This window comes from Salvia miltiorrhiza, chromosome 5 (assembly GCF_028751815.1).
Source record: "Salvia miltiorrhiza cultivar Shanhuang (shh) chromosome 5, IMPLAD_Smil_shh, whole genome shotgun sequence".
Classification (NCBI taxonomy): domain Eukaryota; kingdom Viridiplantae; phylum Streptophyta; class Magnoliopsida; order Lamiales; family Lamiaceae; genus Salvia; species Salvia miltiorrhiza.
Genome location: NC_080391.1, coordinates 23,767,944 through 23,795,851, shown reverse-complemented (window position 1 = coordinate 23,795,851; position 27,908 = coordinate 23,767,944). Strand labels below are relative to the sequence as shown.

The following is a 27,908-nucleotide window of genomic DNA, read 5'->3' as shown; positions in this document are numbered from 1 at the left end:
CGAATTCAAATTCGACGTGAAAGGAACGTTCTTCCCCGTCAACCAGCAAAGCCTCCGGAAGAGGACGCGAGAGATCAATTTCCAACAAAATTCGAGCATAATGTCCAGCAGCACCACGTGCAGAAGCTCCATCAACTTTAATAGGCGATCCCATCGCCCTTCCAATACCCGTAATAACATCCAGAGTCCAAAATTCTAAGGGCAAATAATAAATGCGCATCCAAACTTCACAAAGTGAGGAAATTTCTTTATAGGGGTCGAAGAATCTTACACATTCGCGTAACCGCATGGTTCCGAAAGGTAACTCCCAAGAAGTGCTTTTCTGAACGAACGCCTTGTCTTCAGCGGTATTAAATTTAATAGTGTAGAAGCTCTTTCCCATGGGGATGATTTGCCAATCCTTGTCAATATTCCAAGCCACCTGAAGATCACGTTTAAGATCAGTGAGAAGACGCGGCTTCTCTCCTTTCCTCAGTAGAAGACGACCAATTAAAGCATGCTCAAATTGATTTATTTTGGGCAGCAGATGCTCTTTTGGGACCCTAAGCGTGGGTATTCCACCAGAGAAATCCGGTTGCAGTGAAGTGAATCGATGAACAAGCACATCCGGCGTACGTTCAATTTGTCGGGGTCTCCTCAGAAGTGAAGCAAAAGAAGTGGTGCTCGGCCGGTGAAACTCCGTCGCCGAGGCCTTCTTAGTATTGTCTCCCTTGATCAAATCCGAAACGTTAGTATTGGATGTAGTGATTTTATGATCCTGTGAATTTCCAGAAGTTCTACCAGCAAAAGACGTCGGCGTAGATTCCTCAGCCACACCCTTTGAAAATTCAACATCAAATTTCTCTTTGTCGTGACATTCTCCATGGCTATGACGTTGAGTAGAGAAATTATTGGAAACTTGCGGCAGATTCAGCCCTGCCTTATCAACCATTATCGGCTGTTGTTGGTTGATTTGTATCGTTGGCGTCGGTGGATTGATCGGCGACGTTGGCGGCATCGGTTGGTGGACGTTCGACGGCGTGCCGGCAATCTCAGCAAAGAACTGCATATTCCTTAAGCATAGAGAGGCTAACGCCGGGTGGCTGTGGTAACAGTCCGGTCGCCGTTGATTGGGAATCGGAGGTGAAATCCGATAGTCAACTTACACCCGCTGCAGATCACCTGATGCAGATCGGCTAAGGAGCCGGAGCCGGAGGATAGTCGCCTGCTGCAGATCAGCTGATGGTGCCTGCAACCGCCGTGCAGCAGCAGCAACAACTTATGGTGGAGGTCGTTGGTGAACAGTACGCAGCAGCGTGCTCTCCAATCTCGAAGATGCTGATGCCGCGTGCTGGCCGGAGGGTGCTGCTGCTTGCTGTCCGGAGGCTGCTGGTGCGTGATGAACGGAGACTGCTGCTGCGTGCTCCGAGGCTCAAAGCTGCGGCGGCGCGAGGTCTCCGGAACAGGAAGCGAGACAGGCGGCAAAGAGAGCAGGGACGTGGTCGGCGACGGGCGGCTGGCTCGCGACGCCGGCGAGCGGCAGCTCGGTGGGAGGGATTTGAGGGAGGGATATCCGGCGTGATATCCGGCGTGATATCCTCCTTTTTTGACTTCTCAAGAGAGAGTTAGCTCATGGTGTCTTAGTTGCAATCTCATACTCTTGATATAACAACACGCACTAAGTTGTGTAAAATTGATATTGAATAAGAATTTATTACTAGAACTCGTACTGGAACTAGTACCAAGATAACACCTGCACATCTCAGATGACACCCAACAGGAATAAAGAACACTTGACACTGCATTGTGCGAAATAAAATCAATTCAGCATGAACTCTCCCACCTTTCTGAACGAAAGTGGGTCTTTTTACATAGTAAGCAATCCCTAAATCATCTCTGGCAATCCAAGAAAGATAGTTTCTTTGTTGAGATAGATCTTTGACTTGCATAAGAATTTTCTTAATTTGTAAATAAATTTTTTTATTGAGTAGATTTTCATACCATGTTTGATAATTAATATCTCAGCGCAATCTACATCAAGGATGATAACATATTTCTTTGATCTTCTAGCTTTCTTATGAAGTATAAATAAAGAAATTGTCATAAATAACAACTTGCATTATTGGGTAGATTTTCATATCATGTTTGATAATTAATATCTCAGCGCAATCTACATCAAGGATGATAACATATTTCTTTGATCTTCTAGCTTTCTTATGAAGTATAAATAAAGAAATTGTCATAAATAACAACTTGCATTATTGGGTAGATTTTCATATCATGTTTGATAATTAATATCTCAGCGCAATCTACATCAAGGATGATAACATATTTCTTTGATCTTCTAGCTTTCTTATGAAGTATAAATAAAGAAATTGTCATAAATAACAATCATCATATCTTTCTTTGATAAACTAACAGTATTAAATAAATAAATTTAAAGGTCGCGCCATAGGAGACTAGAACCCAAAACCTTTAATTTTGAACATTAACCTCTTACCGTTTGACCAACACACACAATAATCACCATATCTTGATACTCATAAAGATACTCGTACCTCAAAAGAGTACCGCGGTCCAAAAAAAAAGTTATCTGCATAATTAACAATATTCTTTATCATTGTGTAATTCGTGTACCAAACCGAATCCCAGAATAGTGGCTTATTGAATTTTTAAATTAAAAAAAAAGTTAGCAAATTCAAGCCCCACTAATAATGTTAATTTACTGCGTGAACCCATCACAAGTATAAATTATCATTTTAGAAATACCAAGAAGAAGTCCTACTAGGAATGAAGGTGGTGGGGTGGGTGGGAGTGGGGTAGGGTGAGACATAGTTCGTAGCTCCTCCTTGTGCATGCATATGCTCAAAAGAAACGGGCAATGAAATTGGGTCAAAAGGAAGTCAATGAGAGTATTGAGTTGAAAGGAATAACAAAAGTGGGCTTATATAAAAGGGTTAGTGAAGTACACAATTTGGAGATCCCACATATTTCAGCCTCTTTAAGGCACCCTATGCCCCATTCGAAGCTGTCTTCTTTTGGGTTCAATGCATTTACCTTGCTTCCTCTTTCTCTCTCTCGACATACATACATAGCTGAGATTTCACTATTTTATTGTTTATTAAACCCTTTTCAATCATTCTTATCATGAATTGGCAACATCCTTGAGATTTAGTGTGTGAATTATTAGTAGGTACCCACTTGCTTGTCATCTATATTGGATAGACATGTTTGTTCCCTCAATATATATGGTTGAGTTATTATACACTAAATTTATTATATAAAATATATCTTGATGAAATACTACGAATTAGCTACGAATATCATGAATTATGGTGAAACTATTTAGCAAAATAATGAATTCGTTGTAATATTCATAATGTAAAGGCTGAAAATTATTTCTAATTTATATGTTATATAGATGGACTTATCTGAATTATTGGTAATGATCATTTACTTGCATGGTAACTTTTATTGCTATGTTGGATGGACTAGAGTAAGTAGTCTATTAATGATTAGGGTTAGGTTCTATTGAGAAGCTGGAAATGAGATTAATGAACATATCAATAAGTTCTTTGAACATATCAATATAACTGATGAACATACGAATCTATTTAATTTGTTAAAAAAATACACCACCGTCAGGGATCGAACCCCAGACCAAACGCACGTTCATAAAAATTAATTGGCATGTTCATCAAAATGTACTAACTTGTTCACATATATTTAGATTGCTTCTCAGCTTCTCAACACATTTGAGCTTCTCAATAGAATTTCTCCCTATATATAGGGTTATATATATATATATATATGAAAAAAATAAAAAAATATAAATTTTTTGCTCCACTCAGGATTCGAAACCAGGTGGTGCATTTATCCATCAAGATTATGCATCCACCGTTGATTTTCATGATCTAGTGATTGAGGATGGTTCTCCGTTCTTATTTTAAATCATTCGTTCTCATTTGAACCTCTCTCTCTCTCTCTCTCTCTCTCCATATATATATATAGGGGTGGGCTACCGTGAGAGCACATTTTAAAATAAGAAATAAGAGCAATTTTTAATGTATGAATTTTATGTAGAACACATATGAATTCGCTGTATAAAGGTATGAATTGTGAAAACATTTGGGATTCGAACTCAGGACCATAACCATAAATTCATCCAACATGATTACGAATCAACCGTAGATTTTGATGATCTAAGGGCTGAAAATGATTCTTATTTTATATCTTAAGAAATGCTCTTATTTTATCCTTTTCCATATATATATTTAGGGAGAGGTTCAAGAAAGAACCACTAAATAAAAGAAGAACGGAGAACCATTTTCAGCTATTCGATCATCAAGATCTACGGTGGATGCATCATCTTGTTGGATGAATACAGATCCTGGGTTCGAATCCTGAAGAGAGCAATTTTTTTTAGTGCATTAATTTTAACAACGAATGCATTAATTTTTATAGTGGATGCATTAGATTTGATGGTTCTCACGTTCTCACAAATAATGTAGTTCTATCTAGAACCACACCATATATATTCTGTGGTGATTCACATCCCAACCTATTAATCGGAGGAAAAACGTTTTATTAATTGGGTTGCGCTTCGTTATCGATATTCATATGAATTATATAAATACTAATTCATTAACCTTTGTCCCATTAGTAATGTTTCATTACTTTTAGGTACGAAAATTAAGAAAAAATGTAGTTAGTGTATAAAGTAAGTTGGTGGAAGATTTTTAAAGATTATTTTAAGTGATTTGGTGGATAAAGTGAGTTGGGTTGGTCATTAATAATATTTTAAATAATTAAATTTTTATCTAAAATAGTATAAATATTATTAATAGAACGTCTTAATATAGTAACTGAGATATTAGTGATGGAACAGAGGAAGTATAATATTAGTGTGATAGAGGATACCCGGATGATAATGGCATGTGTAAGGTATAGGAGAAAAATAGTACTAGTATTAAAATACAGAGCATAAATGGGATCGAATTTGAAAACAAGTGATATTATTGAATTCAATTGGTATACTTAGACTTTTTCTTTTGTAATACACATAATAATTATCCATCGCACGGTATCACTATTTTATTTAGTGTCAATTTATAAAATTATAATTCTTCAAACATATGCCATTAGGCACTAGCAATGGAACTGTTTTTTATTGGCCTTCGATTTTCAAAGATTGCCATATTTTTGTGAAGTTTTGTGACCGTTGTCAGTGCATGGACAATATATCAAGAAGGATGAGATGTCACAAAACATTATTGTGGAGATGGAGTTGTTTGATGTTTGAGGGATTGACTTCATGGGTCCTTTCCCTCCTTCCTACGGTTTCTCCTATATTTTGCTTGCTGTGGAGTACGTTTCTAGATGGGTGGAGGCGATCCAACTGCCACCAATGATTCTAAGGTAGTCATTAAATTCTCGCAAAAGAATATTTTGACTCGGTTTGGAGCACCGAGAGCGTTGCTTAGTGATGGGGGGTCGTACTTCAACAATAAGTGGCTAGCGAGCGTTTTGGCAAAGTATGTAGTAAAGCACAAGGTGATGACTCCATATCATCCTCGAGCTAATGGGCAGGCAGAGTTGGCTAATCGAGAAATCAAACAAATTTTGGAGAAGAGTGTAGCCAACAAGAAGGATTGGGCAAAACACTTGGATGATGCTCTTGGGCATATCGCACTGCCTACAAGACTCCTATTGGTATGTCTCCCTATCAACTTGTTTTTGGCAACTCCTGCCATTTACCTGTTGAAATTGAGCATAAGGCATATTGGGCAATGAGGAGAATCAATTTGGAGTTCAATGAGGTCGGATTTACAAGGCGGGATCTGTTGACGGAGTTAGATGAGTGGCAGAATAAGGCCTATGAGAGTTCTCGAATTTACAAGGAGAGGGGCAAGAAATTCCATGATTTGAGCATTCGTACAAAGGAGTTCAAGCCGGGACAAGAGCTATTCTTATATGATTCTAAGCTTCGTTTATTTCCTGGCAAGCTGCAGTTTAGATGGAGAGGTCCATATGTGGTACACAAGAGTAATTGGAATGAGACTTATGAGTTACTTGCTTCAAACGGTTCCACATTTACTGTCAATGGTCATCGTCCCAAGCCATACTTCAAGGCAGAGTTAGACCGCAGTGGTGAAGTGGTCAAGTTCATCGATCCATGATTGTGAGGTATCGTCAAGCTATAGACGTTAATTTTAGCACTTGAGGTAACCCAGCTGTTTTCATTGTTTTGTTTTTCTTTCTTTTGGTTTCTTTTTGTTTCTTTGTTCTCTTTGTTTTGTTTCTTTTGGGGAGTTTAATGCAATTGAGCTTGAAAGATGCAGAATTTGCGCCATGTCCATACCACCACCTTGGAGCATGTTTCCATGTAAGTAGTGACACACATATCATCATCCCTCCAAACTTATTTTCGAACTTATGTTTTGTAATAAGTTTGGGGAAGGGGGTGAGAGTAGATATGTGTAGCACTTTCATCATTTTTTTTGTTTGTTATACTGTTTTATCTTGCTTGGTTGGTTGGTATGTGATTATTTTTTTAGTTGATTGTTGCTCCGTTAGATTTCTGGTGAGATGCCAATGATGATTTATGCGGAAAAAAAAAAATTTGGAGTTTGATTTTCTTTGATAATTTGAGCATAATTGGAACTAATTTACATAATTCTAGAGTGATTTTGACCTTGACTTTTGGACGTTGAATAAACCTGTGAGATTTTGAGCCATAACTGTTTATATTACACAGTTTATTCTTTGTTGTGAGTTTTGTCATGCATGTGGTGATCTTCTAGAACTTGTCATGGTTTCTGTGTTGAGGTTGTTGTTGTGCCCAGGATTAAGAGATGATTTTAGGCCATTTTTGTTAGCCACATTATAATCTCAAACACTGTCCTTGAAAAAAAAATATCATTTGTTATCCACTTTGAGCCTATTTAGCATTTATTCTTTAGCCGGATGATAGGGGGTGGTGTAGTATATGGGGATCTCTCTGTGGTGAATATTCATAGTGGGTCATGAAAAAGAATGGGTGATATTGTGTTACTATTTACTCTTATAAGCTCTAGAAAAGTTGTGAAAGAAAAGAAGAAGAAAAAAGATGTTGAGAAAAAAAAAGTGTGAAGTCGAGTGTATATTGAGAGATTTGTTAAAAAATCGACTTTGTTTATTGAAAATAAGTGGAGAGCATAAAAGAGTACTAGTTCTATTTTGTGACGATTAAATCCCTTCAGTTGTGTTGATTATGGTGGCATAGTTGGGAGGAAGATGAAATTTATTCCATACTTGTTTTTGCGAAGTCACAAGGTTGGTGTTCTTGATCTATTTGAGTCAGTTAGCCTGTATTTCTCTACCTTAACCAATATCCCTAGACTCCCTACATTATAACCCAAAGAAAAAGACTTTTTTGATCTTAATCCTGTCACACTTTTAGCGATGGAGATTGTAGACGATTGGCAAACCTATGGTAAGAGATCTGCATTGCATTGAATTCGATGAGAGTATACACGTCTCGTTCCATCAAATTGAGAGTTGAGTGATACACATACTTGTGAGATTCAATTGTTTGGAATATTGAGGTTGATTTTACTATAGGTTGTGTTTATTGGTGAATTTTTTGCTTGATTATTGAGGATTTCAGAATTCTATTATTCTTTATCTTTCGGAGGCATCAATGAGCTAGATTTCTTACTCATTCGTGTTGTTGATTTCGTTCTTCTCATTATTCGAGGATGAACAATGGCCTAAGTTTGGGGGAGTTGATAACACTCATGTTTCCATGGTTTTTAGAGTTCATAAGATGTTAATTTTATAGGAAATTGAGTGTTTAATGATTATTTTATGCTTAAATTGCTTTATCTTGTGAAATATGTTACTTGTTCGTACTTTGATGAATTTTACAGAAATATGTAATCTGAATTTGGACTCGTGGTCTTAATGAAAGTTGTATTTCGTCTCGATACGAGTTCGTAGGCTCAAACGATTCGCAAATCATAGTTCGGACGAGAAAGATATGACCGAAACAAGAAAGTCGCGCGCAGCAGTGAATAGTGCTCGACGGGAATTTTCGAATTTTTGGGATTTTGCGGGATTTTATCAGTATTTTCGAGTTTTACACTGTATTTATCTCTTATGCCTATTTATAGGTCTTCTTTTGACCTATTTAGGGTTCCCAACTTTATTTCTTAGTTTTATAGCTTTTATTTTTCATTGTTTTCTAGTTTTTAGAACTTGGATCGGATTTCTGCAATGATTGAAGATTCAAGATTGTTCACCAGTTTTATTCAGAGTTTTATTTAATTCAGTTTTTACAATTGTGTTCTTTTTAATTATGTTTATATTTTATTTTGCTATGTCTGACTAGTTTTCTTAATTTGAACATAGGGTTTATACATAGTTGATTAACTATGTGTGTTTGATTTATTGATACTCCCTCCGTCCCACCGAAAGTGGTGCATATTCATTTTTAGGTTGTCCCACCGAAAGTGGTGCATTTCCTTTTTTGATAATAATTTTACACTACAAACAATGTGGCCCCACACACATTTATACACCTTTACACTACAATCTTATTCTCCTTAAATCTCGTGCCCAAATGAAGTGCACCACTTTCATTGGGACGGAGGGAGTATAATTTTGCCCTCCAGCTTGTGATTCATGATTTCTGGTGCTTATTATCTTGTGAATTATCTGATCAATAGTTTACATGTCTAGCTATTCAATTTGAGTCTTGAATGTTGTTGGAAATTGGAAGAAATATTTATCCTAGTTTTAATGATACCAAAATCCGTAGCTTTAACATCTCAACTGAAGACTACATGAGAAAGAAGCAACTGAAGAGACTACAACTGAAGCTCTCAAAGACTGAAACTCAACTGAAGACTGAACAACTGAAGGAAAAGAATGAGATCATAACTGGTCGACTGAATCAAAGTCAACGACTAGTCAAGAAAAGGACGGAAGCATACTCGCCTACATTAAATGCTTCTACAACAACATTTAATGTACCAAAAGAAGATGTCCTTGTACCTGAGCCAGAAAAGAGACGTTATCTCCCAACGGTAGGATTTGAAGAAGAAGAGCTCCGCCAACGGATCTATTCCTTAGAGACACCTATAAATAGCTTAGAAGATCTCTCAATCAAGAGAGAGAGAGAAGATGAGAGAAGAGAAGCTTCCGATTCAATCCTCAATACCAAAGCTACATCAGAAAATTAAATAGAGCTCAAAATTCCTTAAGCATTGAATCGATGAAGAGAGGATTTAAATGTTGTAAAATCAGTTTCACTGATTACTTAAACTCTCTTATTGTAACTAGGATTTTCACATAGATAAATCACTAGCCTAGTTACCGATTACTTGTGATTTTGTACTCAGTAATCCTAGTTGGTGTATTACAATACCCCTTTTCAAAAGAGCGAGAAGAGTGTTTGTAATCGTGCTTGAGACTTAGACCAAGCTCAGTGGTTATTTAGTACCAGTAAACTAAACAGTTAGGTTATTTAGCACTAAGTGTGTAAATCCAACTCAATGAGTTGGTTGCTGTAAGGAGTTTCCTTTCAGTATAGGTTGCTTTGCACCCGTAAGCATTGCAGGTAGGTTTGCGTTGCACCCGTAAGAATCGTGGTTACGTTTGCTGTGCACCCATAAGCACATGCCCAGAGTGTTTGTCAGACTAATCATCTGGTCGTGGATGTAGGAACGTTATTTTTCGAACCACATAAAAATCTCTTGTGTTCTTACTTGGTATTATATTTAGTACTTGCGCATATCTCTGTTTCTCTAATACTGACTAACTGAAAAGAGTAACTAAGGGATTCTCTATGAAGAAAATCTTTCAAGGCTATTTCACTAAGTTTAATACTCCCTCCGTCCCGCTATTCATGTCTCGTATTCTTTTTTGGGTTGTCCCACCGATAATGTCTCGTTTCTTTTTTAGGAAATAATAAGGGCATACTTAAATTAAATTAACTGACTAATTATAACACTAATTAATCCCTAAATAATCAGATTAAAAAATTAAATTAATAAAAAAAACTTAAGTCTTTTTTAATATTCATAAAATAGAAATGATTAGTTATTCCTTAATCATAAACGTAAACATGTGGACCACACTCCTTATTCACCTAATTTGCTTATCCTTAATCTCCATGCCGAAAAGTAATGGGACATGAATAGCGGGACGGAGGGAGTATTTCGCTGCTAGAGTTATAGGTTTAACTGATCAATCTTTCGATAGTCAGTTAAATAAGTAACTCTACTCTGTTTTATTTACAACTTAAGCTTTACTTGGACTGAAGTTAATTGACCAGCTCAATTAACTGAAGTCACCCACTGAACCTTTGTTTCAGTATCAATCGCCACCTCTTGTCAACTGAACCGCACATTTTCAAAGCAGTAAAACTATCTTTCAGTACAAAGATGTTTGTTTTAAGTAACCCTTTTTGAAAAATAGCCTACAGGTGTATTTCCTCCCCCCATACACCTGTCCTTTCAACCCTCAAGGACCCAACAAATACGATAATTGTTCAGCCGATTCAGGAATGCATGATATAGTGTTAGCCTTGAGTCTTGAATGTGACAGGTAAAGCTATATGAAGCTAATTTTTGTGTGTTGTTGGGAGTTAATTTTTTCATTTGAGTCTTGAATGTAATAAGAGATTTATTAATCTACGTTCGTAGGTGTTCGTTAGAGAAGCTTATGAATAGTGTTGTGATCTTTCATCAAGGCTGGATTAAATTGGTAATTGAATCAATAGATTGAATGCATATGTTTAATTAACAATAGTACATCCCTAGGGTCAGAGTTGTTTATTATTTGATTTGTTATCTATTTTTAATTGTTTTGTGTTATTTTAAATTTCAATTCATCAATCACTATTATGTTGCCTGGATACTGTGAAAGTTTAATTTGGTAGTACTTAGAGTATTTCGATTATCAGTCTTTAAGGATACGATACTTGACTTACTATTTATGCTATGATTACACCGTGTTAGTTGCGGTATTTTTATTGCTAAAAAAATAGTGATCAGCTCATGCGAAAACGACATTGAAAAAAATGTGGGTCATACATTGAATCAGGATCGGAGCAAAATAATCTTGATAAAGGCGGTTGCCACCACCTTTACGATCACGACGAATAACTCTATGCTTCCTCTTCAGTTGAGGAGGATCATCAAATTTTAAAAGTACTCACCACTTGCAAGAAATTGGAAGCAAGATGCATGAAAAATAATCCGGCATTGATATTTGGATCGAAAATAGAAAATGATCTTGGTTGAGAACTTCTTCGTCGGATGACGGATTCGACGAAGAATTGTTGGAAGAATTGTTTGAAAATTAGAGGAGGATGACATATTTTTGGCTTTGTGAATAGAGAAGAGAGGATAGGGAAGTGAATGGAGAAAAGAAGAAATGTAGTATTTATAGGAGGAAAAATTAAAAGAAGAATAAAAGAATAAAAAAGGAAAAATGTAACAGCTATTTAAAAAAAAAAAACGAAAGCTACTGCTACTATAGGCGTGCCAACAATAAAAAATTTAAATTATTATTATTATTATTTTAATGTCTCTAATTTTTTGATTGAGCCGTGTATAACACGTGCCCAATCAAATTTCATTGTGCACCGGGTGCGAGGAGGGGAGCTGGGCGTGGAGAAGGCGATGTGGCAATGGGAGGGGGTGCGCGGCCGACTTCCGCAGCCCCCCATAGCGGGAGCCCTAAGGTGGAGATCACCCCTTGGAGCTCCCAAAAAGGCTCCATGGCCACAGATGCTCTTCAAGTTTAGCATTGCTAGGAAGAATCAATTTCTTCCGTATTATTGTCGACATATTTGTTGAGGGTCCTACCCTTAAGATGTTGATAGATTTTTGTCTAAATAATTAATTAGTAATTAATAATGTGATATGACAAGCCATCCACTCAACAAAATGGCTCAAAACATGAAAACAAAAGAAGAACAATTTCACCATATGCCACCAAAATAAGTTATAATGATTGAGACAAAAATGCTATAAAAAATCAATCAGATTTATGTACTCTAAATATTTTATTGACATCACGAAGAACTTGACTGACAAGTTCACAGTTAGCTGCTGAGTGCTGTCAGTCATGCAAAGCAACAATTATCTAAAAACATTTAATCTGATATATGTACATTCGATGATGATGAAATGCGATGTCATATCGTATATAGATGGTAATATTTAGTTAAAAAAAAATTCTTTAAATCATGTGTATGAAATGGATACAATTGAGTATATTTCTTGTTGGCTTGTGCATTTCTTATGCCATATCTGGACTTGATTTGTGCAAATTGAATTGAGAAAAAAAAAAAAAGTGGGAATCAATTATTGTAATATATTTTCACGTGTTGTGCGGAAATTGAGGGCAATATTCAAAGTTGAAGCCTATTGGAGCAAACTGTGCAGAAGGAGGTTCAGAGCTGACTCCATTATGTAACTTTGCTCTCTGCATCAATATCAAAACATCCCACAACTTATATTAGTTATCTCTTATTATGAAACATCAATTAGTTTTATAAGAAATCGAAATACTTAATTAATTCATCAATTTTGCATGGAATACAAATTAAATAAAAAAGGTAAGTTTGGTTACTTGAGGTTACAGAAGTCACCTGCATTATCTCCAAGGCATCTTCGTCGGAGTTGAAGTCGTGAAACGCACTCGCCGCCGTGAGCTTCATGGAAAGAAACTGGATTTAAAAGAGAGAACATGTAAATGTTTATATCAGGTCAATTAATTAATTAATTGGAAATAAGAATTGTAGATAATTATTGTTAGTTCATGATGAATTTGCAGATAATGACTTAATTACCTCTACTTGATTTTGCAAGGACTGCACATAATTTATGATCTCATCCAACATCACTGCCATTCCCATGCTCTGTTTCATTTGATTATGCATGAAACTATTATCAAATCACAATCTAAAATACATACAATATATATATATATATATATATATATAGAGAGAGAGAGAGAGAGAGAGAGAGAGTACTGACTTTGTAGCATCCTGGTACAATGTCTTGTAAGCATCTTAGCCTCTCATTGATTTTCTCTCTTCTTACCTAATTGATACATAGAAAATAATCACATATTCAACTATCAAAAAAAAAAAATTATATCCTAGAATCGAATTTTCTTTCATTTAGGAAAAAAATACATTAATATGAAATCACAATCTTCCAAAAAAAAAAAAATACTCACTCTCTCTGCTAAACTGTGACTATCAGTTGCTTGGCCTCTCTTAGCTCTAACATGAACAACTTCCGCTGACTTCCCCTCTTTCGTCTCTTCGCGTTTCAATTTCTTCCCTCTCTCTACACTCTGTTTACATACACACACACATCATTAATCAACTTATCTGCTAAACACACAAGTTCAAACATTCAAATTATATATAAAAATCTTACATTTTTGCTGCTTGTTCCATTATCAGAAAGTTGAGGCGAAGTAGTTGATTTCCTCTTGGTGTGTGCATGATCAATATTGTCGAATGATTGTGGCAAATATTGATTGTGAAAGGGAAGTGAAATGAGGCTTGAAGAAGAGTGTTGATAAATTGGATTTATTGGAGAATAGCTACTCGATTCGATATCAGCTAAAGAGAAAGACTGTTTGTAATTTTCCATGTCTGCTAAGAATATTTGATGATCGCCCATCTTAATTTATGCAGAGAGAGAGAGAGAGATACTTTAGAAATAATAATAATGACTTATGACTTGTGATTGCTAATATATATTGGCGGAGTCACGCCCCAAGGATAAGGGGGAGGTGTGTAGAACAACAAAAAAACAATTTTTTATAATATTATATAATAAAATATTTTATTCGATTTCAGAGAATTTTTCACTATTTTCATGGCATAAAAAGCTATTTTCTACATTCGCAGTGGCCGTAATAAAACAATTGTAAGTTTTTTTTGAGGGTGAAACAATTGTAAGTTTAATAAGCTTATATTCATGCAATTTATGTTTCGTGAAGATGGAAGAAATTTGATGGAGAAGATGAAGGCTGATGATAGTTGATATGGAATAGGAAAAGTTCTTTTTCTACGGAGGGTTATTAGTGTTAATAAAATACACCAATTTTGGGTGCTTTTTAATTTTGCAGCTAATTTCAAAATTGGTACAAAAATACATAAACTTAACAAATATTATATTATTTTATAACGATTGAGATTTTCAAAAAAAATTGAAGTTGGTGTTGCAACTCAGTGGCATAATTTTTCATAACTAAAACATCGTATTGGAGTAGTGCCTTATCGAAGTCAATTCATGCGATTTATGTCACTGGCAGTAGCGGATTCAGAAATTTCAATTTAAGAGTACGACGCAAGCCAAAAACTTGAACTATGGAACGTGGCTAGAAGATTGAAGCCAGAAGAGCAAAAGAGCTTAGGACTTCTTCACAGAGAAGATTTTTATCTTTAAGAATTCTAAAAGAAAAACAAACTACTCAGAATCACAAACAAATTTACATATCAAATAAGCAAAATATAATTTATAAATGAGTTGGGCATTTTGATAAGAGTGGATTTTGAAAATAGCCACATTGGAATAGTAAAATTAAAAATTATCCACTAAAAAAAAAAAAAAAAAAAAATTGGCCACACTTACCATTCGCATAAAAAACTTAAAAATTATCCACGAATTCACAATTAAGTTGGTTGTGAATTCAAATTTTAACTTTTGAATTTACAATTAGAAATAGAACTTGAATTCACAGCTAGAAATATTGTTAGTCGTGAATTCAAGGTTTAAAACTCAAATTCACGACTAGCATTATTTCTAGTTGTGAATTCAAGCTTTAAAAGTCGAATTCACAACTAACACTAGCAATTCAGATGTGAATTCATCAAACTGGTTGTGAATTCTAGTTCTAAAACTCGAACTTACAACCAAAACAACTAGTTGTGAATTCAAGCTTTTAAACTCGAATTCACAACCAACACTAACGATTCAATTGTGAATTCATAGATCTGGTTGTGAATTTAAGAATATTTAGTTGTGAATTTATAGATGTGGACATGTGGTTGTGAATTCAATAACATTAAGTTGTGAATTCATAGATCTGATTATGAATTCAAGAATATTAATCATTTTTTTATATTTTTTATTTCTCAAGTCTTGAAAATCATCTTATAATCCTCAAAAAACATAACCAAATAATTCACAGTCCTACTAGATCAGATCATACTGAAATTCACAACTAATTTTAAATATTCCTTTTGCTATGTTCAACAGATTTTGAATCTTTGTCGTCTCCTCCTTCTTGATCTTTCCCTTCATGCAACAACTTCGATTCCCTCTCATTCTCCTTCAAATCCTCCAACAACTCGTTAACCGACCTCATCAAATTCACCTCCCGAGATTCAACATCCAACAAGCAATCCACTAACTCTCGCCCATAACCTTCCATTCTTTCACTTACGCTATTGTTGGAAAGGATTCCATTATGTAGCAAACACGCGCACAAGTAGTATTATGTATAACTAAGCAGTTATGTAAGCACACAACTTAGGCTTAATTGCCGAGAGAGAGACAAAGGGGGAAGCTAATTTTTAAGTTTTAATGTTAATGGTAAATTTGTATTTTTGCACAAAAAAATTAGCCAATTTTTTTTAAAAATTATTTGATAGGCTAATTTTTAAGTTTACTAGAGGAAAGTGGCCAATTCCATATATTAACTCTTTTATCAAATAAGTTATGTGCAATACATATGCGATTTAATTTAGATTATAGAAGTGTAGTAGTACTTTGAAATTGGAAGAAAGAGCATGAGGCGGAGAACGTGACGTCATGACAATTGAACGACGAAGAGATTCAAGTGAGGAAAATATTTTTTCCACGCCCCCTCTCACCTCTCTATTTCTCTCTTTGTGTATGTAACTAATCAAAAAAAGAAAAAGTCGGAAAAGGGTTTATTGTAATGGGTTACCTATTAATTAAGAGATAATATACACTCATATAGTCATATTGTGCAATGAAACTCAATTTTGGGCCAACTATCTGAAAAACATAAATTATGGCCATTTTTTTTACAATTTCGGTCCAACATACCCTTGCCCGCACCCCTTCTCTCACTCGCTCATTGCCCCACTGCCACGTCACCCAGCAGCCGCTGGCTGCCCCGCTGCCACGTCACCCATTCTCTCCCTCGCCCGCTCTCGCTCACGCCGCGTTGCCCTGCGGCTGCACCCTTCTCTCTCGCCCTCTCTGTTGGCACAAATGGACGTAATTGTGCCAAATGTACCTAATGAATGACACAATTGGCACGAATTTTTTCATTTGGACCAACTATACCATCATTCAATCTTCAGTCACATTTGACGCAAATGGTCAAAATTGTGACAAGTGTACCTAATGAATGACACAATTGACACGAATTTACCCAATTGTACCAACTGTACCATCATAATTGTCGCTCACTGCCCCGCTGCCACGTCGCCGGACTCGCCGCGGGAAAGTCAGCGGTCGCACCCTTCTCTCGCGCCCTTTCTCTTGGGACAAATGAACATAATTGTGCCGAGTGTACCTAATGAATGACACAATTGACATGAATTTATAACCCATTTGTACCAATTGTACCATCATAACCCACGTGCCCCAATCCGAATCCAAAGCCCAATCCGTGCGCAAACCCGAATCTGGTCCACCCTAATTAAGGGCAAAACTGTCCTAAAACGTAAAAAAATGGTCAAAATTTGTGTTTTTTAGATGGGAGGCCAAATATTGAGTCCATTGCTCAATATGACTATCTCACAAGTTGACTCTAATTAAGAGGTACATTATTTAGTATGCTAATTAAATTTTAAATGTCACTAATTTTTAAATATTGTTGTAATACTACTAAAAAGGAAAAATAAAAAACTAAAAAAATTGGGGTACAATTGTACCCCTATGTTGCATCAGCCGCTGGCCATCGCGCTATAACATCTGGTTTATTTTGTACCAAAATTTCAATTATGATAAAATTACAACAATTGTTATGTTCGTGAATTTTAATAGCAATTAATCCTTCCGTCCCAGCTTTTTGTATCCACTTTTAGTAGTATTTACAACTAAAAGTGGATACAAAAAGTTGAGACGGAGGGAGTATTAAACTAGTGTGCAAAAACTACAACAATGCACAAGAAATATTTTTATATTTATTTTTATATATAAAATAAATACTAACTTAATTGTCATATAAAAAACTTAAATACAATAAAAATACATAGATGAATATTAAGAATTTTTAATTGAATATTAAGCATTTTTAGATGAATATTAAGTATTTTTTATAAATATCTAAATAAAATATCATACTTAATTTAAATACATAGATGAATATTAAGTATTGTTAGTTAGTATCTTTCAATTATTGGAACAATAGTATTTAAAATTAAAAATGTGTAACTAAAATATTTAACATATAAGTATCCAACACTTAGTGTATCAAGTGTAGGCTAGCTCTTGATGCCAATTGAAAGTTTGTCGCTTTCGCAAACCCATATATGTTAGTAGAATGATCAAACAATTAACTCAACAATCTAGGAAATTAAAAGCAGAAATGCAGCGAAAATATAAATAACGCACAATGGATTGTTTTTATACTGCAATGTTAATTCATTGCATGTATGTTCCTTATAAAAATCTCTTTTACAATGAAGATACATAAACCACTCAATAGAATCCCTCTTATTGAGTGGAGTTGAAAAGAATAGAAATCTCTCCTAATCCTATCTGCAAATGCTAGTAACAACTAGACTTTGAACGAAGCTAATCTATAATCTCAAACAATCAAGGTTTGTTAGACACGCGAGTCTCCCACTCAAGGTGTGTTGCGAACTAGTGTCATGAATGATGTTCGAACATTAGCTTCTGAGCTCCTGCACTAGTGTATCTTGTTGTTGGAAGATAAGCTTGCGGGCGTAATTAATGAAATATCCTTGTTCTAGTTTTGATGATATCAAAACCCTTAGATTTTCTTTCAGTAGACTATATCTTTTTGAACTTAAGTGTTAGAGTTCAATTCACTAGCTAGACTGAAGATCGAAGGACTGAAGACATGTAAAATACTGAAGTATTTAAAGGACGAAAACTTCACTGAAGATTCAGTTATGACTGAATAACTAATGCTGACCACGTGGAAATAGCGGACTGATACATAAGTCAAGTATCAGTTGGCATTCTTCCTCGAACTGAAGACTTAAGTTTAAAAGAAGCCACGTATTCACGCCAAGTACAGCCGCATTAAATGCGGAGATATGAAGATCGTCATCTCCTGAGCAGAGCTTTCCTATTTCGAGCTAAGTTTTCAGAAGCATCATGCTCCTACTGCTAGAGACACCCATTCCTCAACCAATCAGGAGCCTCGAAGATTGAAGCCTCAGCCGACAATTCAAATCTATCTCACAACGGCCGTATTATTGAAGACCATCTCACCAACGGTCTATTCAAGACTTCGCCTATAAATAGAGCTCGAGGATCATCTTCAATCTTTACCGATTCAAACACTTAAGCTGAAACTTTGCCAAATTTACATCTAAGCCTATTCACTGCTATCCAAAGTTTGAATCGAAGAAGAGAATATCCAAAGCCCAAATCAGTTCACTGATTACCTAAATTCTCTTACTCACTTAGGCAATTTCATTGTACATCCCTAGCCTATGTCTCGATTACTGAGAGTCTGTTCTCAGTAATCCAGTTGGTACTCGAACCCTTTTCTAAAAGAGCGAAAAGAAAGTTTGAGAGAGAGAGAGAGAGAGAGTTCTAGACAGTTATCTGAACTCAAGAGTTCTTAGCCCTCGTAAGCAAGACGTTTGTTGTCTTTGCAACTGCGAGTTAAGAAGGAGACGAGAAGTCCAATCCAGTGTATTGGCACTGAAACCTAGTTTCTATTTAAGGTTTGCGGTGCACCCGTAAGCACAAGCCCAGAGTATTTGTCAGTGTGATCAGCTGGCCGTGGATGTAGGAACTTGTTTCCGAACCACGTAAAAGTCTCGTGTTGTTTACTGCTTTCAGTTTTACCTTCATACTTGTGCACAAACGATTTATCAATCTGAAACTGTTTAAACTGAAAAGAGAAACCTAAAACTAACTAAGTGTTAATCTAAGGCTATTTCTTAAAGTTTACTTCCGCTGCTGGTGTTATCAGTCTAATTGATAAATCTATGGATAATCAGTAAGATTTATAACACTTATCTGATTTCAATTTCTAGACTGAAACCTTACGTGGATTTTCAGTTAAAGCTCTGTGCCTAACTGAAATCAAAATTACTGAAAGAATTTCAGTATCAGTCTAATTCCCTTTCTAAAATGAAATATCTTTGACGGTTGACTTCAGTCTACACTCTTCCAGTATCAGTTGATACTCACTTCAGTTTACAATTTTTTTTAAAAAAATAGCCTACTGGGGTATCCCCCCCTCCCCCCTCATACACCAGTTCAGTGACCCTTTGGGACCCAACATAAACAATACTCGCATGGCCATTTTGAATAAGTAAAGACAATATCTGGCCATTAATTAAAAATAACAATAAATCTGGCCATTTTTTACATTTTATGACTGTTTTACCTTTAATTAGAGCGGATCAGATTTGGGTCGGATTCGGGTTTGCGTGCGGGTTAGGCATACATGACACTATTAGTGTCATATACTCAGTGCTGCACGAATGGTACTTATAGCTATATTAGTGTCATATGAATGATACTTATGACGATATTAGTGTCATTAGTGCCATATCTGTGTGTTGATATTATTTAGATGGATACAGTTATATGATCCTTTTGAATACTTCCCCGTAGGGTTTAGATTATTCGTTTAGGGTTTAGATTCTCCAGTTAGTGTGCAACACGAATGGTACATATGGCTATATTAATGCCATTAGTGTCATATACTCTCTTATGTAGTGTTGTACAAATGGTACTTATGGTCATATTAGTGCCATATACTTAGATTTTTTTTTTCGGTTGGCACATATGACACTAATAGTGCCATATGTGTCTAACCAGCGCGCAAACCCGAATTCGACCCGAATTCGATCCGCCCTAATTAAGGGCAAAACAGTCTTTACACGTAATAAATGGCCAAATTTTGTGTTTCTTTCTTCAAAATTGCTATTTCAAAAACGCTCTCCAAAGAATATTTATTAGTAATAATAATAAATATTACCCTAACAACAAACACATCCGCAACATTAAAACAAGAATTAATCATTCTAATTTTTAGGTAGATGAATTCATTACGAACCACGATGATGAATTGATAGGAACGAACAATGATCAATGTTGTGATGCTCGTGGCAGAAGTAAGGAGTGATCGCCAGTATACAAGGGCATGAACAAAGAATAGCTCCTATTAAGATTTCGAAGCGGATAGTACATGAACGAACCTAAACACACCAGAAAGAGAGGGATTCCAAGAATATACAAGTATGAGACTGCATATTCAAGGAGAGTTTAAATGATTTGATGGGTACGATCATACAAGCACTAATGCACCGGATCCCATCAGATTTTTGAAGTTAAGTGTGCTTAGGCTAGAGTAGTACTAAGATGGGTGACCCCCTGGAAAGTTTATTAGGGAACGCGCGAGTGAGGATAAAACACGCTAGAAAAGACTTGTGTTGGTCTGTGGAGATAGTCGTCAAGTCTGGAATCGGGTCGTTACAATTGTAATATATATTCTTTTTCTTTTTAAAAGCACACTCAAACTCTAGCTCTCTAGTTGACTCGAACCCCCGACCAATAGTTAAAGACGTCTTATCAACAGACTACGCTTCATCATCCAATGATCAATCTAAATTAACTAAATCAACCTCCATAGCACCAACACCAAATCATTCGTCAAGCACAGCTTGTTCTCCCTGTTATTCGATCAATAAACGTATTTTAGCAGCTTCTCGCATTCTCCGATGAATCTCTCTGCCATGAAATCATCGAATATCTTCGGATCTCTCGTCGCCATCGGCATATACCCAAACAACATCTCCCATTTCTTGATCAAAAACATCGAAGGAGTTCAACTACCTGGACATTAGAATGACCTCAACTTCTTCTTCTTCTTTTTTTGAGAAATGATGGACGTCATTTCTTTATTGTTTTAGTGTTGTGGATATATTTGTGAATTGGGTTAATAGCAAAAAAATACACGAACTTTCACCAAATTTGCAAATTACACATGACCTTCAAAAATAGCCTCAGAATACATGACATTTTAATTTAATTGCAAATTGCACACGCGTTGACCAACACATTAATCCCTGCTGACGTGGCTCCCGGAATTTTCCTACGTGGACGACCGGCGTTAAAGTAATTCGACGTCATTTTGTAGTTATATCTAACGCTCAAAACGACATCGTTTTGAGTGATTATAACTATTAAAAAAAATCCCCAAATCTGCAATCTCCACCGCCACCGCCTGAAACCAGCCACTCCGATCCACCACCACCGCCTGATCAGCCACCATAATCAAACCCTCACAAGACTCCATTTTCTCACAAGATCTGCAAATAGAAAAGGAAATGAACATCAAATGAACCTCTGTCGCCGATTTCAAGTTCTCGAGGTTGGTGCAGACTTGGAGCCACTGAGCGGGATCGCCGGAGTCATCGCGCGAACCTAGGTGAAATCCCCAGATCTGCACACGAGCCCAAATCCGGCGTGCCTCTCACTTCATACACGAGTCACAGAGCACTCAAATCATTTGCTACTTCCACTAGGCCGCCGCGGTGGATGAGGGTTTTCGGGGGATGGGAGGGGCGGCGGAGGAGGATGAAGGAGATGAGGGTTTGAAGAGGAAGAAAGGAGAAGAAGAATTTGAAGAGGAACAGAGGGGCGGAGGAAGAGGGCATGGAACGACGGCCAATCGCCGGTCCTCGCCGGCCCCTCGGCAGCGACGGCGGTTCTCTTATAGACGGAGAACGAGAGAGTGCTAGGGCTCGATTTAGGAGAAGATTTCCACCTGAGTTTGAGCGAGAGAAGAAATAGGTCGGAGGTCGGAGGTCAGAGGCGGCGCCGGAGGTTAGGGCCGCAGAGGCGGATCTGTCGCGGAGGTGAGAGGATGGAGCGTGATTTTGGAAAGAGGGGTTTTGGGTTTCCGACTTCTTCAATTTTTTATTTTCAATTTTGTGTTTTTTGTTTTTTTTTTTAATATTGAGAGTAATGCCATGTCAAAAAAAAAGTGTGTATTGTAGAGCCACACGTGTAAAAAAATTCACGTGTAATGCCATGTATGTTAAATATTGTCTACGTCATCGCCGGTCAAACTTAAAAGTAATCGAAATTTTCGCCGTGTGCAATTTGCAATTAAATTAAAAGGTGGTATATTCTGAGACTATTTTTGAAGGTCATGTGCAATTTGCAAATTCGGTGAAAGTTCGTGTATTTTTTGGCTATTAACCCTTGTGAATTCTAGGGCTGGGAATCGGGCCGGGTTCGGGTACCCTACCCGAAAAAATCAGGTACTCGAACCCGAAAATACCCTAAACCCACTACCCGACCCCGAATTTGAAATCGGGTACCCGAATACCCGACTCGGGAAATTACCCGGTTAAAATGAGCTCTTCCAAGTCAACTGTGTAAATCGGGTATTTCGAGTAATAGGGTACCCGAATTACCCGATTTTGATATTAGGGTACCCTAATACCCGAAAATACCCTATTTTTTTAAAAAAAAATTGAAAATGTAACCCCTATTTTTCAGCCTTTGCCCTATACAATTTCTTACGTTTTCAATTTGTGAAGTATACAATGCCAATACCAAAATAAACTGCCATATGATATAAACTAAAACTACATTCACATATGCACTGCCATATATGATAAAGAAATGACAATGACAATTCTAACAACTACATTCTCTAAAAATGACAATGAATTCTAACAACTAACAAGTCTCTCTAACCACATTGTCACATTGACATCAATGACAAAGAAATCTGGAAATAAATTCGAAATATGCATTAAAAAACAAAAAAGAAGAAGAAGAAGAAGAAGAAGAAGCTCACCTGTCAACACTGTCGTCGGAGCTCGGAGGCTGCACCTGCACCTGCGGCGGCGAACGGCTGCTGCACGGGCGAGGGTCGCGGACTGGGGAGGCTGGGATGACTGCTGCACGGGCGAGGGTCGCTGACTGGGGAGGCGGAACGGCTGCTGGCTGCTACAGGGGCGAGGGGCTGGGATGGCGCCGACGCCGGGCTGGCGAGGGGCGAGGGGCGACGCCGCGACGACGAGTGGGGCGGCCGAGAGGTTAGGGCCGGCGGGCTGGGAGTTCAGTTTGGGAATTGGGAGGGATGAATCTTGAATTGATTTTTGGGAACAGGGGGGGGGGAAGGAGGATCCGAAGTCTAGGGCTGGGAGTTGTTTTAGAATTCATATTTAATTTAATTAAATATTTAAAATTTAAAATTTATTAATTAAAAAAATCGGGTAATTCGGGTATACCCGATACCCGATCGGGTATACCCGATACCCGAATATTTAGACCCCTAAATACCCGATCCCGTACCCGATCCCGAAAAAATCGGGTATCGGGTACCCTATACCCGATTTTTTCGGGTCGGGTATCGGGTACCCGATTACCCGATCTCGAAATTCCCAGCCCTAGTGAATTCTGTGATACATTTTGTTAGGAATATTTATTGTAATTGTTAATAATTTTTTATGATAATGATAATTATTTTTATTAAAAAAAATTGTTTTAATTATAATCAAATTAATTTAATTAACTCTTTTGTTCATGTAGCATTGATACATCAGAACTCATACACATAGTCGAAACTGGAGCTATTCTAGAACTAATTGTTGTAAAGTGTATATTCCAATAAATAAATAAATATATATATATATATATATATATATTCTATTTTCTTAGAATAAATATTTATATTCTATACTTTAATACTACTCCCTCCGTCCCACGAATCTTGATACACATTCCTTTTTGGGCCGTCCCACGAATCTTCTAAAAATAAGGGTTCTTAATTACCTAATTTATCACTTTATTACCTACACATTTTTCTACTTTATCACTTTTTTACTTTATTACTTACACACTTTTATTTTATTACTTTTCTACTTTATTATCTACACACTTAAAACACTAATTTACAATTCTTAATTCCGGTGCCGAAAATAAATGTATCAAAATTCGTGAGACGGGATGGAGTGTTTCAAATAGCTAGCCCACAAAGAAAAAAAAGTTTGAAAACAACTCATTGGGCCCAAATATTACTTGAAGTCCTTCAATAGCTACTTAAAACCCAAAGTCTTATTAACGAGCTCCACAAATCTAATTATAATCCGTATCGAGCTATATAAGAAAATAAAACCTCCTAGATTGACAATTATTCATAAATAAAATTAAATCACATAGGAGTAATAAGTGTGGTGCCGCGCGACACATCAGGCACCTCGAAAGCTTATATAATCAAAAATCTCCGTAAATTTTTTAGGACAATAACTTAGGTTAATTTAAAAATTAGGACAAAATTTTTTGGAATTATAAAAATAGGACATTAATTAATAAGCATTGCATTCGTAGGACATTTCTTGGCCAATTATTGAATTTTTGGACTTACCCGCACGGATCAAGCCCATGACATCCTATCTGGAGCCCTAAAAATGACGTGTTTGCCACATAATCAACCCCTCCGTGCGGGTTGTCATGTGCTTGGCCGTGCGGATAATGGGACGATCGAAAAATGTCATGTGGGTGCAACACTTATTAATTAATGTCCTATTTTCACAAGTTCAAAAAAATTTGTCCTAATTTTCAATGGACTTGAATTACTGTCCTAAAAAACCATCCTACTCCTAAAAATCATGATATCCGAAATCACACCATTTATTCTGGTCAAAATTTTAATTGGCATTTCCGCACAATATTTTGGTGGGGATATGAAGAAGTAGGGATTTGTTGTATTTTGTGCATACTCGAGTGGAGAGCTAAAATAAGTACATAAATATTATTATTAGGTTATTCAGTAATTATTACATGAAGTCTATTATTCCCAGTTGCACTACTGGTCATTCATCATAAAAATAAATATTAGAGTGGGCAAAGATGTGAATAAAATATACGTATTTAGTAAGAAATAAAGACGATGATGATATCAATCAAGCTCATCCCAGATGACATCCATGTCCAAAGAAGGCATTGTGCTCAACTGCACTGCATCATTGCCAACATCGCACACCATCTCCATTATCACTTCCGCTGGCCTCTCCTTCTTATCTGATTTTCTGGTTGACTGCTGCGAGAGTTTGGCTTCAAGAAGAGCCGCAGTAGCGTGGCGGCGGGTGGAATTGTGGTTCAGATCGGGGAAATTAAGGTTTGCGTGATCGCCTCTGAGAATGTAAGCGGCCGTGTCGTAAGCGAAGGCAGCTTCCTCGGCGGTGTCGAACGTCCCCAGCCACACTCTGGTCCGGTTCCGCGGCAGCCGTATCTCCGCCACCCATTTTCCCCAGTGCCGCTGTCTCACTCCCCTATATAGCGATGAACATCTTTTTCTGCCTAAACCAGAATTATTTAAAGGGGCATAGTTTTGAGTTGGGGATTTCAAAAGAGTTGTTTCTCCTTCCGATGAGGTTTCCTTTTGCGTCGACATTTCCATCTTGGGGAATTTAGAGAGAGGTCGCAGAGCTAAGCTAGTGCAATGTATATGTCAATGCCATTTTTCTCTAATACATTTTCACACCAACATACATCATGTCCTTTTATAATGTCATATTATATGGTACTATGCCATTCAATACACATCTACAATAGCTATTTAATCTATAAATCGTTTTTTTTTCTAAAAATAAAAGGAGAGAATTAATTATCATGCACGTCACATTGTTTTAAAAAAATCTATAATCTATAAAGAAATAATAGGGCCATTCGGCCCTATTGAGCATACAAAATCAAAATTTAGCGGGAGCGATTGCTGGGGCTCTGGTCGCCAAGCAAAGGCGTAGTTTCGACGGTGGCTGCCGCCATGGGTGACGACGGGTTGTCGTTGTTCGACGACATCGTTTCGATTGGGGGAATTTCGAGTTTCTGGTTTTTTCTAATTTTTTGGGCGTGTCTGGGATGATTGTTGCTGCTATTGTTTCTGTATTTGTGTTGCACGTATGACACTTATGACACTAATAGTGCCATAAGTGCCAGAAGGACCATTTTACTTGGTTAATTTTTTTTATTTCCCTTGGCACTTATGGCACTTAAGTGCCAATAGGACCATTTTACTTGGTTATATTTTGGATTTTGTTTGGCACTTATGACACTAATAGTGTCAAAAGTGCTAACGAAAATCCAAAATAAAACAAAGTAAAATATTGGCACTTATGGCACTAATAGTGCCATAAGTGCCTAACTGATACGATCCGTATCAATGGCGAAGCTTTTCGAGCAAGCTCAAACTCCATAAATCAAGAGAGAAGAAAGAAGTTTGATAACTATCAACCAAAATATATTCATTCATACTCAATAAACTTGGAGATTACATCATTTATACCCAATAATAAAAACCTAATGGGCTAATGGGCTAGAACATAATAGGGCCAAGCTAGGGGATGGGCTGGGTGTATCATTCCCCACCCCTTCACAATCACCTTGTCCTCAAGGTGAAGCTATGAAAAAAAAATGGTGGTAGGAAGACAGCAGATGATTCAGCCTGCTAATTACAAAAATGAAACAAAACAGTGCCGACATAAAGATTGCCCGTCACATGCTTGGTAAGAAGCTCAGGCTGGAAAGTAGCTGAAAGCTTGATAAAAGCTATGCCCACCATGTGCTCGACATTAGTCCCAGCCAAAAACCATGTGCTCGACATTAGTCTCAGCCGAAAACCTGCACAAAAATAAACTCAAGAACTGATACGGCGTGGTATGGAATCGGCTAGGAAATCCCAAGAGATCCGGCGGCGGTTCACCGCATAGGTGAACTTCTTGGCCGGCGAAAACAAGCATAAAAGGGTAAAAGCTAGAGACAACACCCGTGGTTGAAACGTCCGCACTAGCAGCAAATTTGGGTCCAAAAGCATCGGAGACAGTCTCTTCCTCAGAATCGACAAGCAACCAAAATCGACTACCACGTCCACGATCATTCTCCTTGATTTTGATGGTGTGGAGTGACGCGGTTAATAGTGCAGACACAGCTTGAGGCAATGGAGATACTCCAATTTTATAAACTTGGAGAGAGTGACAGACACGGCCCTGTACACTTGGGCTGTGGGCAGCAACAATCCAAGCTTTTGGGCCACTCGTATTGGGCCCAAATTTAGTGATTGGGCTGGGCTCTTCGTTTTTAGACCCGGGCCAAATAGGAATCTCAAACAGCGGCTTTAACGAGTCACGGTATACCCTAGCTCGCCGTAGATAGATTGAGATTAGCGGAAATGGCGACGGCGGGGTTTCACCCTCTATAACCTCATTGTCGACTGCCGGAATAGGGTTGCCCGGTGAATCAAGGTTTGCTGGGGGTGGCTCGGTGGGTGGAGGTGGTATTGGCGGTGGAGGAGTGGGCGGTGGCATGGGCAGATGCAGAACACAGTGGAGTGGGAAGGCTTGGGAAGGTAGATGGGGTGGAATATCAGTAAAGGGCGGATCTGTTGGGCTGGGCGATGCAGGAGTGGTCGGTGTCGTCGGTGGTACAGGAGGAGATGGAGATGAGTCGGGTTGCGTATTTGGAGTAACGATGGTGGCGGGGGGTGCCGTCAGCGAGGAAATCGGAGAAGGGCTGGGCGTGGTAGGTAATATTGAAGGATGAGGGGATATAGTCATGGGATCGGGTGGTGGGTCTTCCGATACCAAAGAGATGGAGGATAGTGACTGGACAGACATGCCAAGACTTGAGACATCCTCCACCGTAGCTTCACCTCCAGCCATGAAATCTGCAGATGTAGGATTGCCAAGGTCATCCTTATCGTCC

The 27,908-nt window shown here is 37.4% G+C and overlaps 3 protein-coding genes and 1 pseudogene across 4 annotated transcripts; 2 read left to right on the top strand and 2 right to left on the bottom strand.

Moving 5' to 3' along the window:
• Positions 1 to 1,221: 1,221 nt before the first annotated feature.
• On the top strand, positions 1,222 to 6,158 carry LOC131025681 (uncharacterized). The gene is made up of 3 exons (XM_057955475.1): positions 1,222 to 1,432; positions 5,522 to 5,691; positions 5,757 to 6,158. Exons 1-3 carry the CDS (start codon positions 1,222 to 1,224, stop codon positions 6,156 to 6,158), a joined length of 783 nt encoding a protein of 260 aa, XP_057811458.1.
• Positions 6,159 to 12,180: 6,022 nt separating this feature from the next.
• LOC130986836 (transcription factor BEE 1-like) lies at positions 12,181 to 13,720 on the bottom strand. 2 transcript variants are annotated; one of them, XM_057910359.1, is made up of 6 exons: positions 13,422 to 13,720; positions 13,216 to 13,335; positions 13,011 to 13,076; positions 12,824 to 12,892; positions 12,623 to 12,700; positions 12,181 to 12,456 (listed from the first exon to the last, which is right to left on the bottom strand). In XM_057910359.1, exons 1-6 carry the CDS (start codon positions 13,668 to 13,670, stop codon positions 12,352 to 12,354), a joined length of 687 nt encoding a protein of 228 aa, XP_057766342.1. In that variant the 5' UTR covers positions 13,671 to 13,720; the 3' UTR covers positions 12,181 to 12,351. The 2 variants fall into 2 exon arrangements, with proteins under 2 accessions (XP_057766342.1, XP_057766343.1); XM_057910360.1 differs by having other exon boundaries at positions 12,623 to 12,685; positions 13,422 to 13,717.
• Positions 13,721 to 20,467: 6,747 nt separating this feature from the next.
• Positions 20,468 to 20,585, top strand: LOC130987284 (5S ribosomal RNA; annotated as a pseudogene).
• Positions 20,586 to 25,049: 4,464 nt separating this feature from the next.
• Positions 25,050 to 25,678, bottom strand: LOC130986835 (ethylene-responsive transcription factor ERF062-like). The gene has a single exon (XM_057910358.1). The coding sequence runs from the start codon at positions 25,606 to 25,608 to the stop codon at positions 25,108 to 25,110; it is 501 nt and encodes a 166-aa protein (XP_057766341.1). The 5' UTR covers positions 25,609 to 25,678; the 3' UTR covers positions 25,050 to 25,107.
• Between the last annotated feature and the right edge of the window lie 2,230 nt (positions 25,679 to 27,908).